Source organism: Anopheles stephensi, chromosome 2, assembly GCF_013141755.1.
Source record: "Anopheles stephensi strain Indian chromosome 2, UCI_ANSTEP_V1.0, whole genome shotgun sequence".
Lineage (NCBI taxonomy): Eukaryota > Metazoa > Arthropoda > Insecta > Diptera > Culicidae > Anopheles > Anopheles stephensi.
In genome coordinates, this window is record NC_050202.1 from 67,603,504 (window position 1) to 67,617,993 (window position 14,490).

Below are 14,490 nucleotides of genomic sequence, written 5' to 3' on the forward strand. Positions count from 1 at the left end.
ACTGGATGTAAATCCAATTGTTTATCATAAAAATGAACGCATAAAAATAAACCTCATATCACACATCACCACAATAGCTCAGGCTCATAAATAATCAAACAATCAAACACTCAGCAAACTGGAAGCTTCATTCGGTACAGGATTATTTCACCCACAGCATGGATCAATTTCAAAAGCGAAAGAAAGCATCCTCGCACCATTGTAAAGCACAAATCCTTACCGGATTAATAATCGATCCGATTGCGACCAGTCAAAATTGGCTCCAATTCCTTTTTTTCCAGCGAAACTGCTGGCTTTCTATTCCACTTTTCAAATTGTTTATCGCAACACCAATAGAAATCGCACACTGCTGCCGGCATTCGTCCCCCTTTGGTCACACTTTACGTACGTCTGCACAGCGTCTTTCACAGCATATTTTGCGAAGCAGAATTCCGAAAGAAAATACAGCTAACAATGGCAGCATCCGTATCCGTGGCCGGGCAGTTGCTCGTGAGTGGTTTATTGTCCTGTAATAACTTCCTCCGACCGGGGCCAGCACATTACCGGCCAGCATTGGCATCAGTTTATCTGTGGTCGTTTTTCATTCGCATCTGTTGCGCGTCGGCAAAACCCGCATCACATCCCTTTGGAAAAGACACACGCTCGGGTTTCGTCCTTATTTTGCTTTGCCTTGCCGAGCTTCTTCTACCGTACGTCGGTGAGAACTTTTCGCTCCGTTAACCCGTGGGGTTTTACTGTAAAGGATAAGTTTCGCACACGATTGTCAAACGAAACGAGTGTTGTGCGTTTTGTACGAAATTTATATCGATATGATACTGGGGATTGCTCTCATTTGCTTCAGTCCGTACCTCGCCGGATACGATGGCGGTAATTCGCTTCCAGCAACATTTTTAAACAGCTCGACAGCGTCCCCCATCGTTATCTGGGCTGTATAGAGTTGTGCTCTTTTTTGGTGTGTTTTTTTCCGTTTTCCGCTTAGTATTCCTTTTTTCCCAGGATATGTGCGTTTGGCAGCTACGAGATGTTAGGTGTGATGCACTGCCCGCCATTGCACTTCTTGTCACACAACACGCGCTAGGAAAGCAACAAAACGGCTTATGGAAGACGCTTCGGGACACTTGGAGCGAAAAGTTGCTCCTGGCAGCACATACGGAACCAGCCAGTTGGTGGGTAGTGTATGTGAGCTTCACGACGTAAAGCTTCGCTCAGCCAAGGCTATTTTTCCGGTGCTGACCTAGCCCCGGACCCATCGCCGGTCCGCTGGGTGCTTTATTTTATCAGCTGTTGAAGAAGGAATGATTTGTTTTCCGCCCATGCCACCAAATTCCGCATTAGCTGACAGGAATAGCAAGCAAAATTAAAAAACTTTTTCCGTTCAGCTGTGCTGTAACTTGTGTGTGTGTTGGCTTGGGTAGCTTTCCCCAAGACTTTCGGTCCATTGCTTTGCCACGTGTTCTTGGGTAGGTTTTGTCAATTGTTTTTGTTTCCGCTGTCCATACCACTAGACCAATGGAAGAAATGTGTGTAGGGATTTGTAGTAAAACAGGGTAGAACGGGTTGAAAGTGTGATGGGAATCGATTGATTAGGTTGTGTTGGAAGTTATTGAACGGAGATATTTGCTAGGATCAATTCAATTCGAAGTTTTGTTTGAGTTTGCGCACGCCCAATGGGTTAGTGTGCTTATGGAGTTAAATTTAACGATGAGTCTTTAAAGGTTTGGGTTCAAATTTCTTAATGAATGTTTTGGCTTTGTAGTGTACTAAAAGCGAAACTCTAAAACCGATTTGTCAAACCTTTCTGTTTCTTTGCTTTTCTGACTAAAATATCAGTCATGAGGGTACTAATTTTCAAGCAATTGTATATGACTTTTCTAAATCGATTGAATGACAAAACGTGCACACCATACACTAGCATTACATCTCAAGCAACTAAAACAACCTTGTTTAGGAGCATGAAGTTGGCTTCAAGAAAATCTTTGGAAACTAATTAACTGACTCTAGTGGAGACCATCCCACACATTATGTTACATGATTCTTCTTCTTCCTTGGCACTACAACCTCGAGAGGTCTCGGCCTGCCATTTCTGGCTTTCTGTGACTTTATTTTACCCGTGGTTAAGCAATCGAGGAGGCACTCTGGATGGGATTTAAACCCCGATCCTGCCGTGTGAAGACCGGTGCCGCTGTTGTTTCCGCATCCACCCCATGTTACTTGTTCACCTAATCTGTATAACCTTCTGACATTAGATGACAAAACATTTTTTATAATATGTACAATGCCTATACGTCACTGAGCAGAGTTCGGATCATCAAAAATATTACGTTGAAAATTTCATAAAAAGTATTCTTTGCTCTTTAGAATTTGATTTAAAAACGCTTTAAAATCCAGCCCAATCAAGTATACCTAAATAAATTAAACCAAAGATTCAATTACTTTTCATCACACAGATGGAAATGTTGTTAAAACACATTCAGCTGTTCTCGTTTGCGCTTTAACTTACTTTAACTTTAACTTAAAATTGGATTCAGATTTTAACAAGCTATAAAAACACAAGCATCAAACACTCGTGACTCACATTGGTACACTGCAAAAAAGCAGAAGAATATTTAACGCCTTCCATTCGTATTGGGAATTGAGAGCGAACGTAATGGGCAGCATTTTATGACAGATCGAAATTGATTTGTACTCAATGTACAAACGTACGGCCATGCAGTCATTCGGCGACCTCGAACAAATTCAACAGTACAGTACGTTTTGCTCCGGGTGCCGCGAATTCCAGATGTGACAATTTGTTTCGCTTTCTTTATTGTCCGGACATCTTAGACGGGTGGTGGCATCATTCGTCATACACATCCCGAATTTGGTTGATCGTGTTCGCACTGGTGCATTCCCGTTTGCGTGACCCTGAAAATGACCCTTAATGGACGTTTAAACGTCTGGTAGCATCGGTTCACGCCATCTTCGAGCTGTATCCAGACATTCAACATCGCGGAAGATACCGTACAGGGAATGGATGGTCCGTGTCTCGTATGAGTAAGGATTTTTTTGTGTGTGTGCTAAAAGTTCACCAAATGTGTCTCGGTGCACGAAACGAAACGGTTGCCTGTTTTATCCTGTGAATGATTTTATTGTTTCCACTGGTGTAATGCTGTAAAACCGAAGCACGAACATAAGTCCCCTGCAGAGTACGCATCCGAGAACGAAGAATGGGTACCATTTGTTGCACCAGTGCAATGCATTTGAGGTACAGCATACGAAGACAATCGACCCTCGGCAGATTGAGCCACCTTCCGCGCAGCGAGATGAAATGTAAATACTTATAGTCGAATTTTTTGTTGCCCTGCGTGTGAGCGCTTCCTTTCTTTCACCAAACGCAATCAGTAAAAGTTCTTCTGTACAACCTTGCCGAGCTGGCCGGGGGAAGTCTTTTAAAAATATGACTTTGTCTGCAATTTCCAACCGTTGAAACGGGATTTGGCGAGCAGCGAGGCTTGATTTATCGTTTCTGACGGTGGTTGATGAAAAATTGACCTTAAAGCGAGCTGTTCACTTCAAACAGCTTCATTATCTGGCGTTTCGTTTCTTTTTTCCCACTTTTCTTCCCACTATCCAAAAAGGAAACAAGCGAATGAAACCCTGGAAACTGAAGGAGATGTGTTAAATGGACAAATTTCACGAACGTGTCAGGTGACGTCTGCGTTGCAGCATTCGCCATTTTTAACGGTACGGGTCCGGGTTTGCGGTTAGGTGCATATGCATCGCACGTGTTCGTGCCAAGCATTTCGGGGCCATTTATCTCGACAACCTGTCTCATCACCTCGGTTTTATCGTGCTGGAGGAGCTGGATTATAAATTGCTGTAGGCAAACATTTTACAGAATTTTGACACAACCTGACAACATAGCGATCCTTTCGGGATTTTGGGATGTTGGCGGAGATGATGATGGTGATGATGATGATGGGTGGTGGGGGCTGGCTGAAATGGCGCAGAGAAGGCAAAACTCTGGAATGATGGTTGGTATCAGAGGGAATAGCTGTACGTGGAATGCCACTTCATTAGTGGTGAAAATTCTTCAAATTTCTTAGGAAACAGATATAGTTGCTAGTTGATTTTGCTACGCTATGTTGAATGGTATGTTATGAGATTTCGTTGGAATTCAGTCAATTACATTCAATTGCACAACATAAAAGACTCAAATTGTTTGAGTCATTAGACAAACCTGCATCAACATTCTATGGTACATGGACGTACAAATGATTCAGGTTTCAGGATAAGTTTTTGATCATATTGATTGATTGAATCGATTTTGTTGGTCCTATTGGAAAAGATGTTATACTGTCATGTGACTGCATTTATTTGACAGGCCGATTTTTTATCGTTCCAATTTTGTGTAAAAGACGTAGACTTTTTTATATCAAAGTCTGATTCATCAAACAATTTTTTTAATAGAAAGAATAACCCATATTAACTGCGCCAGTTCAAATACTCAAAGTCCTCTGTACGATACACAGACCGAACTTTATTGGAAACCACTTGCTCTAATTAGATTGGTCCTTGTTTCGAAACCCAAAAATAAACACATACCTGTTATAACATCCTACCATCCTGCCCAGTCCAACGTTGTTTCTCCAAGCCCTATTTACGCATTCGATTGCGACCCTCAAGAAGTGCTTTGTTTCCATTAAATTTAGACCAACGTCTGTAGCACTACTGTTCTTAATTTATCAAACAAACATGTAGGAGGAACGTCTGCAGTCATAACTTTCGGCATCTGTTATCTTCTGCACCGGGGCGAGACTGGCCCTGTTCACTTGTTGCTATCGTTGGCGGCCTATTTGTGCTTCTGTTTTGCCGACAGCTCTTTTACTGGCTGCCGTTGAAAGCTTCATTTGAAATCAAAATTGCTCAACCGACCTAATTGCTGACGGCTTATCTTTTTGCAACTGATGCTGTACACAACGTTACCAAAAATTAGGTGAGGCAGCGCTCGTTACGACAGCAATGGTATTTAACGGAGTGCCATGTTTGCCATCCTGCCCTTGGACTGGTTTCGGCTGTGTTGATCAAACACTGAATCGATGCGCATCCAGTTGCTAGACTAGTGGGTTTCTAGGGTGAAGGGAGTCTAGTTCAACGAATGGTTGCGAATGGCTGTGGGTTGGTTTCTTTGTGTAATACCCGGGGGAGGAGGCTTTCTTTCATGCTTCCCCAAAAACTTACCGTTCTCGATGACGTCATTAAGCCTCAAAAAAGGGAAGGTTAATGGATTCGTTCGACAACCGTTTCCGTTAGAGTTGTCTCACCACCGTATACGTGTACGGTGGGAAGTTTACTATGAATATTAACGATTCCTTTGGGTGGCATTGAAAGGATGCTGCATGGGTTTGGGATCTTTAGGATCGTGTGGGGTTGGCATCGTCTCGATAAGCACCCAACACTAACACAATCTAATAATGGTGGACCGAAATTTACGAAACCAATCATTCCAATGCTCGGCGTACCAACGACGTGGGTCTTCAGTTCGGTGGAATCGAGCAAGGTGACTAAGCAATTACCAGGTGTGATTAAGCCGCTGACAGCACCGTAGACGAGGCGAGCTTTCAAAAGCAAAACAGGAGCCCTTTTGAACGATTAACAGTACACAGCGACAATCATACGTACGTTCGTACGGGTGCTCGGTAAGACGCGTCTGGAACGTTGCGCACCAACAGCCAAGAATCAAAGAGAAACAAACCATCTTTACATCCGTTAGACAATAACAAAAAAATTCTGTCCAAAATGGGCAAAAACAACGGCACGCGAATATGGGAGAAAATAGTACAGCAAAAAACACCAAGAAGGTAGCAAATTCAATGGCCCATAAACCCACGCAAACATTTGTTCTTTCTCGTTTTGCTAAAGACTGCGCTCGTGACTCGTGGTATGTGAGGTAGCCGGAGTCGCGTGTTTGCGGTTTGCGGTGTCGGTATTTTGCTTGCTCATCGTCTTACGATCGTGTGTAAGGTGTTAATTTGCTACAACTTACCTGTGCAGCCTTCCGCCGACGCCATCTCACACACTTCAAATGTGCACACTCTCAAGACTCACAAGGTACACACGGGTATAAGCAAGTGGTGGGGACGATGGAAAGGAAACATGGTCAAGAAACAAATCTCGTGGTCAGGGGGAAAGAAAAAAAACTCAACCACTCAAGAAGCACAGCTTCCGAACAGTGGGTTTGAAGTGATTTCGGATGAAGTCATAAACAGGCAGCAAATTAGTGAGCGGAACAAATCAAACGGAACTGGCCCGTGACCGACCACCGCCTACATATGGCAGATTTTTTTTAAAGACCCTCCGTGTTAACGTAATAATTTCTAAGAAGCATCGTTTAAGCTCAAGGCTGTATGGGTGAGTTTAATATCAGTTCGCAATTTATTCTATCTCAGCGAACTGCGTGTGATTCAGCGTACGATCCGCATGAATGAACTGCTATAAAAATAAACACCATAAAGAGCCACCTCCTCGCTGTCTATGTCTATGAGGAGATCTATAGATCTCCTCGCTGTCTATGGCGTACCGCGAGCGGCCCAATTTAATAATGTGCCGATAAATTTGTTGTGCACTTTTCCGCCCCATCCGGTGTGAAGTTTTTCACGTATCGAACACCTTTTATCACGTTCCGATCATTCGCCGGCCCGGATGTATTTATTAGCGAAGGTTTATCGCAATCTTCACGATTGCTACTTTTGGGCTGTCTGTGAGAAAGATATTGCATTATTCGCACCGTTTGCCTTTTTTTTCTAACACCTTTTCTTCTTCCTCTTTTTTGTTTCTCTTTCCTCAGGTGGTCAACGGAAGTGAAAACCGTGAAGCAAAGTGGAGCAAACCGTAACGCAAAGCGTTCGCGTGATTCATCCGGCTTCGACCTTCGATCGTTGAGTCAGCTGAGCCGGCAGACAAGGACAAGGCGGCAGCCAAGAAACGGCAAGGGGAATCGAGGCGGTTGATAAAGGTTGTAAACATTGGGCCAGCACCGAGCAGGGTGTGGGTGGTGGCAGGTGTAGCTTGTGGTGCTGTTAATAAGCCAGCAAAGTGTGAATACCGCCAGCGTACCAGCGTGTCCACCGTCGTCCCGTGGTGGGCCGGAAGGTGTGGGGAGTGTGGGGCGGGCACAAACGCATGCACAGGACGATCATGTCCTTCGGGTTGCGTGCGGTCACGGGTGGGTGGGTGTCTGGCGGAACCAACCCCCGCACCGTACCGTACCGGTGGCCGCGGGACAGTTGAATGTTGTTGTCGGTGTGCCGAAGAATGTTGCATCGTTGGACAGGAGCAGTGACATCGCGTGGTTTAAAGACGGTTCGGTTGGCGAGGTCAGGAGAGGTGGTGGTGGTGGTGGCGGCGGAAGTGAGGCAAACAAATCAAGTAACTGGAACAAAACGACGTCGAACCAACGGTCAAGGACGAAGGGGAGATCCGCGGTCCGTGCGGTAGGAGCGGCCACGGTACTATGGATTGCCGTGACGCATCTGATCCTCGGCAACGCAGCGTACTCGCTGGAAGGCGACTCGAGCGGCAGCAGTAACGCTAGTAACGCCGGATATGGTAACACTTACAGCAATCGATTCGGAAGATTACTTCTGAACGGTACACGGTCGTCGGCGGTGGCGGTGACGGCCGGTGTCGCAGCTACGAGAGGTTCCTCCTCGTCCAGTGCCGCCACACACACCACCACTACCACCACCACCAATCTGTTCGATGGCGGAGTGGAGTTTGTACCAGCCGATGGCACCGCTTCCGCTGGCTTTAACGATTCCAGCGAAATGCCCCAAATTCCGGAGTACATCCGGGCGACGTCGATGGTGTTCTGTATCATTATCATGTGTCTTGGCGTTATCGGCAACATTATGGTAAGTGACGGCACGGAGTACATCCATACACACACGAGCACACTCACTGTAATGCCGTTTCGTGCCGCTGTGTTTTTTTTTCCTCCACCCAATTTAGGTCCCGATTGTCATACTCAAGACGAAGGATATGCGCAACTCGACCAACATCTTCCTCACCAATCTCAGCATCGCCGATCTGCTGGTTCTGCTCGTCTGCACTCCAACCGTACTGGTGGAGGTCAATTCGCCACCGGAGGTTTGGGTGCTCGGCGAAGAAATGTGTAAGTAGCATGGATAGTAGCAGTAGTAGCGGTGGTCGTAGTAAGCTTTCTGCCCAATGTGGCCAATATTAGAATGATAAGATGGGTTTATGGAAGGAAGATTTTCTTCATCTGGTCGCTCCGGTACCGGATGTCTTGCTAAACGCACATTTCCATGCCAGCGGAAACAAGGTTTCAAAGGGGTTTCCGTTCGGAATTATATTGATCCTGTTATAAGTGAGGGTTCTTGAACTTGAAGTTGGCTTTTCGTGCTTTGTTGTGCAGTAATTAAATATCATTGCATTATAAGGAATGGACATTGCATTAATGGGCCACAAATTTATCATTACATCTGCATTACATCCAAACAAGAGGCTGCTTCGGTATCGTGCTTCATTTGTAAGTCAAATGAAATTAACTTATTAACCTGAGCAAAACTTTGCCCGTTATGCCGGAGGGCGTGTAAAAAACCTCGTTCATCGTCTGACCTTTGACGAACTTTCGCTACGACAACCGAATAACGACAATGGAAGCTCCATTACCTTCATAAAGTTTGAAAAGTTTTTCCCGTGCTTTCTCGGCCGATTGCGGTTTCACACCTGAAAGAGCTTCCACCAGTGCGCACTGCAGCGTTCTGTCATCAGCTGCACCAGCCCGTGCACCCGTCATGTGTCGGCAGGTGGTCCTGTGCATTCTATTTTTGGACTGTTGATTTCTTGTTTTTGCTGCAACTTTGGTTACCCAAAAGACCTCGTGCATGGTTGCCACACCAGGCAGAAGCGCTTCTGGTGCATACGGATTTGGGGCTGACTGGCTACCCGATAGCGTTGGGGACTGCTCTGATTTACATACGATGACAATTTAAAGCAACAAATTGTGCAGTCTCTTGGTGTGTGCCTTCCAACAATGAGGGTGATGCATTGAGCAACAGCGCTGTACGCGTTTGGTTTTATCCAGACATTCGTACCGATACGCAGGAGTTTCGACAAGAATTAATGCCTCAAAAAAGCAGCTCACCCATCCACCTACTTGAATGAACTCCACAACATTATTACCATAAAATATTACCCACTTGGTGGTTGGCACACGATAGAATCGGTACCGGGGCTCGATCACTTGGCCGGGTGTTTTAATTCGATATTTTTCCGGTTATCGGGTAGTTTCGCATGGTGGGATTTGTTACGGTGGGTGTGCAAATTTGTGAACAGAAGTGTGGAGAAGCACAAAAATTCAAATCTTTTCCCTGACTGGTTGACGTACGGGTAAGTGATACATTTCCGCAGCAGGGATTCTCAAGGGATACGCTTCTTCCTACATCATATCCATTCGGTAGGTGTTGTGCAGTTGAAAGCGAATATCACAAGCAAGAGAGAGAAAACTGCCAACTTGCTAAATTGCGTCCCATGTCAGGAGGAACGCAACCGATTCTGACACCGCCAACGCACGGCCAGAAAAAAGGTTCGCGGTGCGTGCCCAGGACAGTTCCAGAATCCCCTGGCAAATCTCTCGATGCCAATCACGGGCACGGGCGGTTCCATGCAGGTTTCCCTTGTCTTGTCTACCCAACACATTCTACACAATCGTTTCGGCAGCCAGGAAGCAAAACATTATCCAAAGTAATTCATATTACGGTACCTTCGGGGGCCACAAGTTCGGGACGCCGATCGTTTCGGTTTGCCGCTTCTAATCCCAGACCTGATGAATATGTATTGAATAATGCCAAATCTTGGTGGCGTTGATGGTTGTGGGCAGATTTTAATACAATCCATTTCTGCAGGGCGGCAACTCTTTTCAACCAGTGAGCGAGTGGGCAGTAAGTCCAACTGTTTTTCCGGTTCGCCTAGCGTCATATTTCCATATCACTGGTCCCTGGTCGACGATGAGTTTTGTAGATGACAAGACAAGAAGGCGTCCGTGTATTGTGCAAGTGCTGGCTCGCTCAACACTCAAGGTGATTCTCGAATGTGTAAAGAAGAAGGTCAGCCGTGGAGCAAAGCCAAGGAGAGAAAAAGAACATCAAAAGACCAACCAAAAAGCTCCCGAAAACCTCGGCCAGCTTCCTTGGGGCTAACGTCCTGCTGCCAACGGAAGGAAGCACACGGGTAGAGTGAGATAATTTAAATGCAATTTCACCACGGGGTGCTTTCGAACCCCGGGCCGGAGATGCTGGCCGCGCCGGAAATTACAATTAATTTTGGATATGCTCTGGTTGCGCTTTCCCGTCCCATCCCAGCCGTGATTTGTGTCCGTTCGAGTTGTTCTTCTTCGGGCCACGAGCCCCGAGTAAAAGTTCGAGTTCAATCCGATTCAGCTCGAGGACGTTACAGTGCTGTTAGCTCTGGGTGTTTTTTTTTTTACTTGTGCGCTATTATCATCCGTTTAAACTCTCTCCCTTCATTTCTCGTCCAACGGGTGTGTTCCTTCGCCGGCAGGCTTTCTTGTGCGATATGGCCAACGGCAATGTAGTGCTCTGGAATGCAAAAGTATAACGGCTACTGCTGCGGTGAGAAATTCGCTACGGATTCTTTCTACCCATTCGCGCACGACCGAGGTATCGACCGTGGTCAGCCAATAAACCGATTACCTAGTGGCTCATAAATCTGCCATCAGTGAACCAGCGTGCCACCTTCGAACAATACGTGTACCGGTGTACGGGAGAGCAAAGTTATGAAAATGAACAATCTGCATGTTCTGTCGGGAGCTAATCGGAAGTTAGTAGAGGTAGAGGATGATGTGGACATCTCCCAAGGGTTTGTGTGTGAGTGTATGGATTGGGAGGGTAGTGACAGGGATGGGATGCAATTGAGTGGTCCATAAAATGTAAGCCAATGCACCATCGATGATCGGATTGTGCTCGTAAGATGCTTAATTTAATTTCTCTCCCGCTCATTACGCCTGGGTGTCGATGATGCTAGTAGGGCGAGACACTGGAAAGGGGGTGAAAATTGACAGCGGAAGCGGCAAAGAGCTTAGCTTTGGGTTTTACGGTCATAACAGACTCTTAAGGTCAATCAATTACTTAGACAACCATGGAGGTTTCAAACCTCTTGAGGGTTTTCTTGGCTTATAATTGAACGGGCGTGCTTGCAGCATGATGCTTACTTGGAATCGTTGTTGTGAAGCTAGACTTATATTCTTAGAATGCATGTTTTAATTAAAACATAAGAAGGACAACTTAAAAAAAGAAGATTTTCATAGAAGGACAATTAAAACTCGGAATAATTAACAATAAACTTCATTAACTAGTCGTGAAGAAAGCAGACACTATGTTAAAATTGCGGGTATTATCGTAGAATTATCCAGCCGTTAATTTATCTACCATATCAAATGAACTTTCAGGTTACTTCTATCAAATAAGCTTCTAGTTTACTAAACCTCAAGCAACATCCAAATGCAATTCATCCGATCAAGAAAGCATGTAACCTGTTTGACTCTCTCAAATGCATTCCACACACTCGTCTTTCTTATGCGAAACGCTGGCCGAAAGGAATGTAGTGTGTGAATCATTGCTTCATTTGGATCTTGTGTGGGATGCTCTTTACTCTTTCATGTGTGTGTGTGTGTTTGTTGGTGTGTGGTTTGTGAGTGGCAAATAATGTTATCCTTTCTGGCTAGAAACAAGATCCAGTTGTGGTTCCATGCTTTACTGTGTAACTCGATTTTCATTCATCCTTCGCCTGCCACACGCGGTAATGCTGGGATTGAACTTCTGAGAGGGTAGGTTCAAGAGAACATCCCACCCCTTCCCCAGAGAAGGATTCCGAACCGATCAGAAGCTCATTTAAGGGTGCCAGTGACCAGAGTCAACCGTATAGCGGTGCGAAACGGACCATCGGAACTAAGATAAAAGTGCATCGATTTATGTGCTAGGCACCCGCATTTTCCCATCCGTTGCAGTTTGAAGTGCAGTGTGTTGTGTAAGCTGACCGCCATCTGTTCCCTTTCGCGGCTGGGGAGGAAAATCCCAGCCCTCCGCATCGCCTGACAAAAGAACTACTCCACTAGAAGCTTTGCCATGATTTGGGATTAGATTTCCAAGTGCGTCCGCCAAGAGTGTCCACCCGTGCCACCCAGTCCTTTGTGTGCGACGGAAGACGGAACAAAATTTAGGTCATCATCAAGATCGTTGCTTTACGTCGCTTCCCTGCCAGCCGTCCCTTACCTTCTGGTACCCGCAAATTCCACCGTAGCTGACCACAGCATATGTCCGATTGTCCGGTGCTTCCGCTTTGCTTGCCCTACCAGCTTTCCGGAGGGGCATTAGGGCAGCGGCATCACAGTCGGACCTGACCGACCCCATTGTCGGTTCAACTCAACCTGCCAGCGCAGGGAAAGCTTCGACCATTTGTTGCCCCCGAGTACCATTAAATCGACTAGCCTACGATGGGATAATGTAACCGGGGCTCAGATATTAGTCACACTATCCACCCAAACGCAGCAGCCCCGACAGCCGATCGTGCGGGTCCGAGTGCGAGATGTCCCAACGGAAGTGGAAAAACATTAACCACGCCGTACGGTACGGTTTTATCAAGCGTCATAAATCATCATTACTCCAGCTGGTACACGAGATTCATCTGCGTTAGAAACTGTAACCGTTTTTTCCCCACGTTTGCCTTCTGTGTGGCTTTAGTTTTGTTCGCCAGTTCTTGGCACAATTCAACAAGAATAAATCAATCGAACGTTATTAAAATGGTGCCAGTTTTAATGGGAAACGATATTGGATACGTACGGCACAATATGGGTCACCCTATGTTTGCAATCAGAAGTATCACTTCTTTTTTTCGACATTACATCATCCTAAAGTAAAAAATCTAACTCTCCAACGTTTTTCTTCACCGTTGCCGATTGTGATCGGTATAAGAACGATAGCAGCAAATAGGAAATACTTCCTCAGGACATATTTTTCGATTTGTGAAAGGGAGGAAAAAACTCGAGAGTAAAATCGCTAAAATGTATCGTTTTCCATTGTGCTCTTTTGTGTGGCAGTAGGATATTTTCTTTGGCACTTTCTAATACCACCCAAGCGTCTTTTCTTTCGCCGGTGTGTGAGAGCCTGTGGAGCTTTCTCATAAGACACAATGGATAGAAAGATAGGCAACGAAAAAAGGCACCCAATCAGCACGGACGTGCCTTGGCCAAATAATAAAGCCTCGAGGACTAAAGGTAAGCGCTGTACTGTGCTGCACGTGTTCACGTGTTTGTGTGCGCTCACGAAAAGACAACAATAATAATTCATTGCATTATCGGCAGCTGAAAGTCACCTTCGGCGTGTCAGTACGCTGCGGTGCACAAGCATCCTTGGGTGAGGTTTCTTTTTTTTTTGGTTCATGTGAGCCAAGGTTGTCTTTAGAACATCCTAAGGCAATGCTCATTCGTTAGCCCCGTTCACTAGCTCCTCGGCGGTGGTAAGGTAGCCCACACACACAAAACATGGTACTGCATCGAACTATGTCTGCTGCTTCACTAAATGATGCACGAAGCATCGAGTTGCACCTTGAAGCAGTGCATAAAATTGGTGGCGTCAGAGCACCAAGTGCAACGCCTTCGGCAGGACGAACCGGATCGGTTCCGATATCGGATTCTATTCCTTATCGACCCTGCAATCAGATGAGAAGGCAGTAAAGTGAAATTCCCGTGGGTGGTTTGTGTCGAACTTTAAGCGGTGCGATGCAAATTCTTGACACTAGCACAGTGCTCTGTGACTGCAGTGTGAACAGGATGTGGTGGAATTCATTAAGCTGTTTGAACTTTGCCCGAACCATTACCTGTCAACCTGAAGCCCCTTGCTGGGTGTGTATGATTTTAGAAGAAGAAATCGAAAGAACCACACTAACCTGAATGCATTTTTGTCGGATGCATCTTGAACGATGCCATGAACGTGTGGTTTTGCTCGTGACGTTGACATCTTCACCCATGGCTCCGAGTGTAGAGTTCTGTTTAGCGTGAAGATACTGTCCTATCGTCACTGAAGATGAGCAAAACCTCAGCAAAACGAAAAAATCGATCTCACCCACAACAGCTCTTAAAGTTGTGAAACAAATATTCAAATAAAACATCCTTCGCCGTATGACGAAAGTTTGACGATGCACTTTTTTGTTCCCCATGCACAATGTGTGTGCACGCCCCCCTCGGTGGGGGTTTCATACTTTTTGTTGATGTCGGTAACGCAAATTGCTACCCAACTGTGCAACACCATTCACAGTGGGACTGCCAATTCACCCCGGTGGCTGTTAGCACATTCCAATCCGTCGAAATGCTGCTACTGCAGATTCGGAGACGGAAAATAAGGCTAAGGTGCGTTGAGCAATAAATAGTAATTAGCGCCTTGGATGGAAGTGGAAGAAGTCCAACGACCCTTG

General features: G+C 45.7%; 1 protein-coding gene across 2 annotated transcripts in view; it reads left to right on the forward strand.

Moving 5' to 3' along the window:
• The first annotated feature begins 7,057 nt into the window (after positions 1 to 7,057).
• Positions 7,058 to 14,490, forward strand: part of LOC118504432 (growth hormone secretagogue receptor type 1-like) — a 32,101-nt gene continuing 24,668 nt past the window's right edge. For both annotated transcript variants that reach the window (XM_036038872.1, XM_036038873.1), the window contains exons 1-2: positions 7,058 to 7,892; positions 7,990 to 8,152. In XM_036038872.1, coding sequence (XP_035894765.1) covers positions 7,806 to 7,892; positions 7,990 to 8,152 — 250 coding nt within the window. In that variant the 5' untranslated portion in view covers positions 7,058 to 7,805. The remainder of the gene's footprint in view (positions 7,893 to 7,989; positions 8,153 to 14,490) is intronic.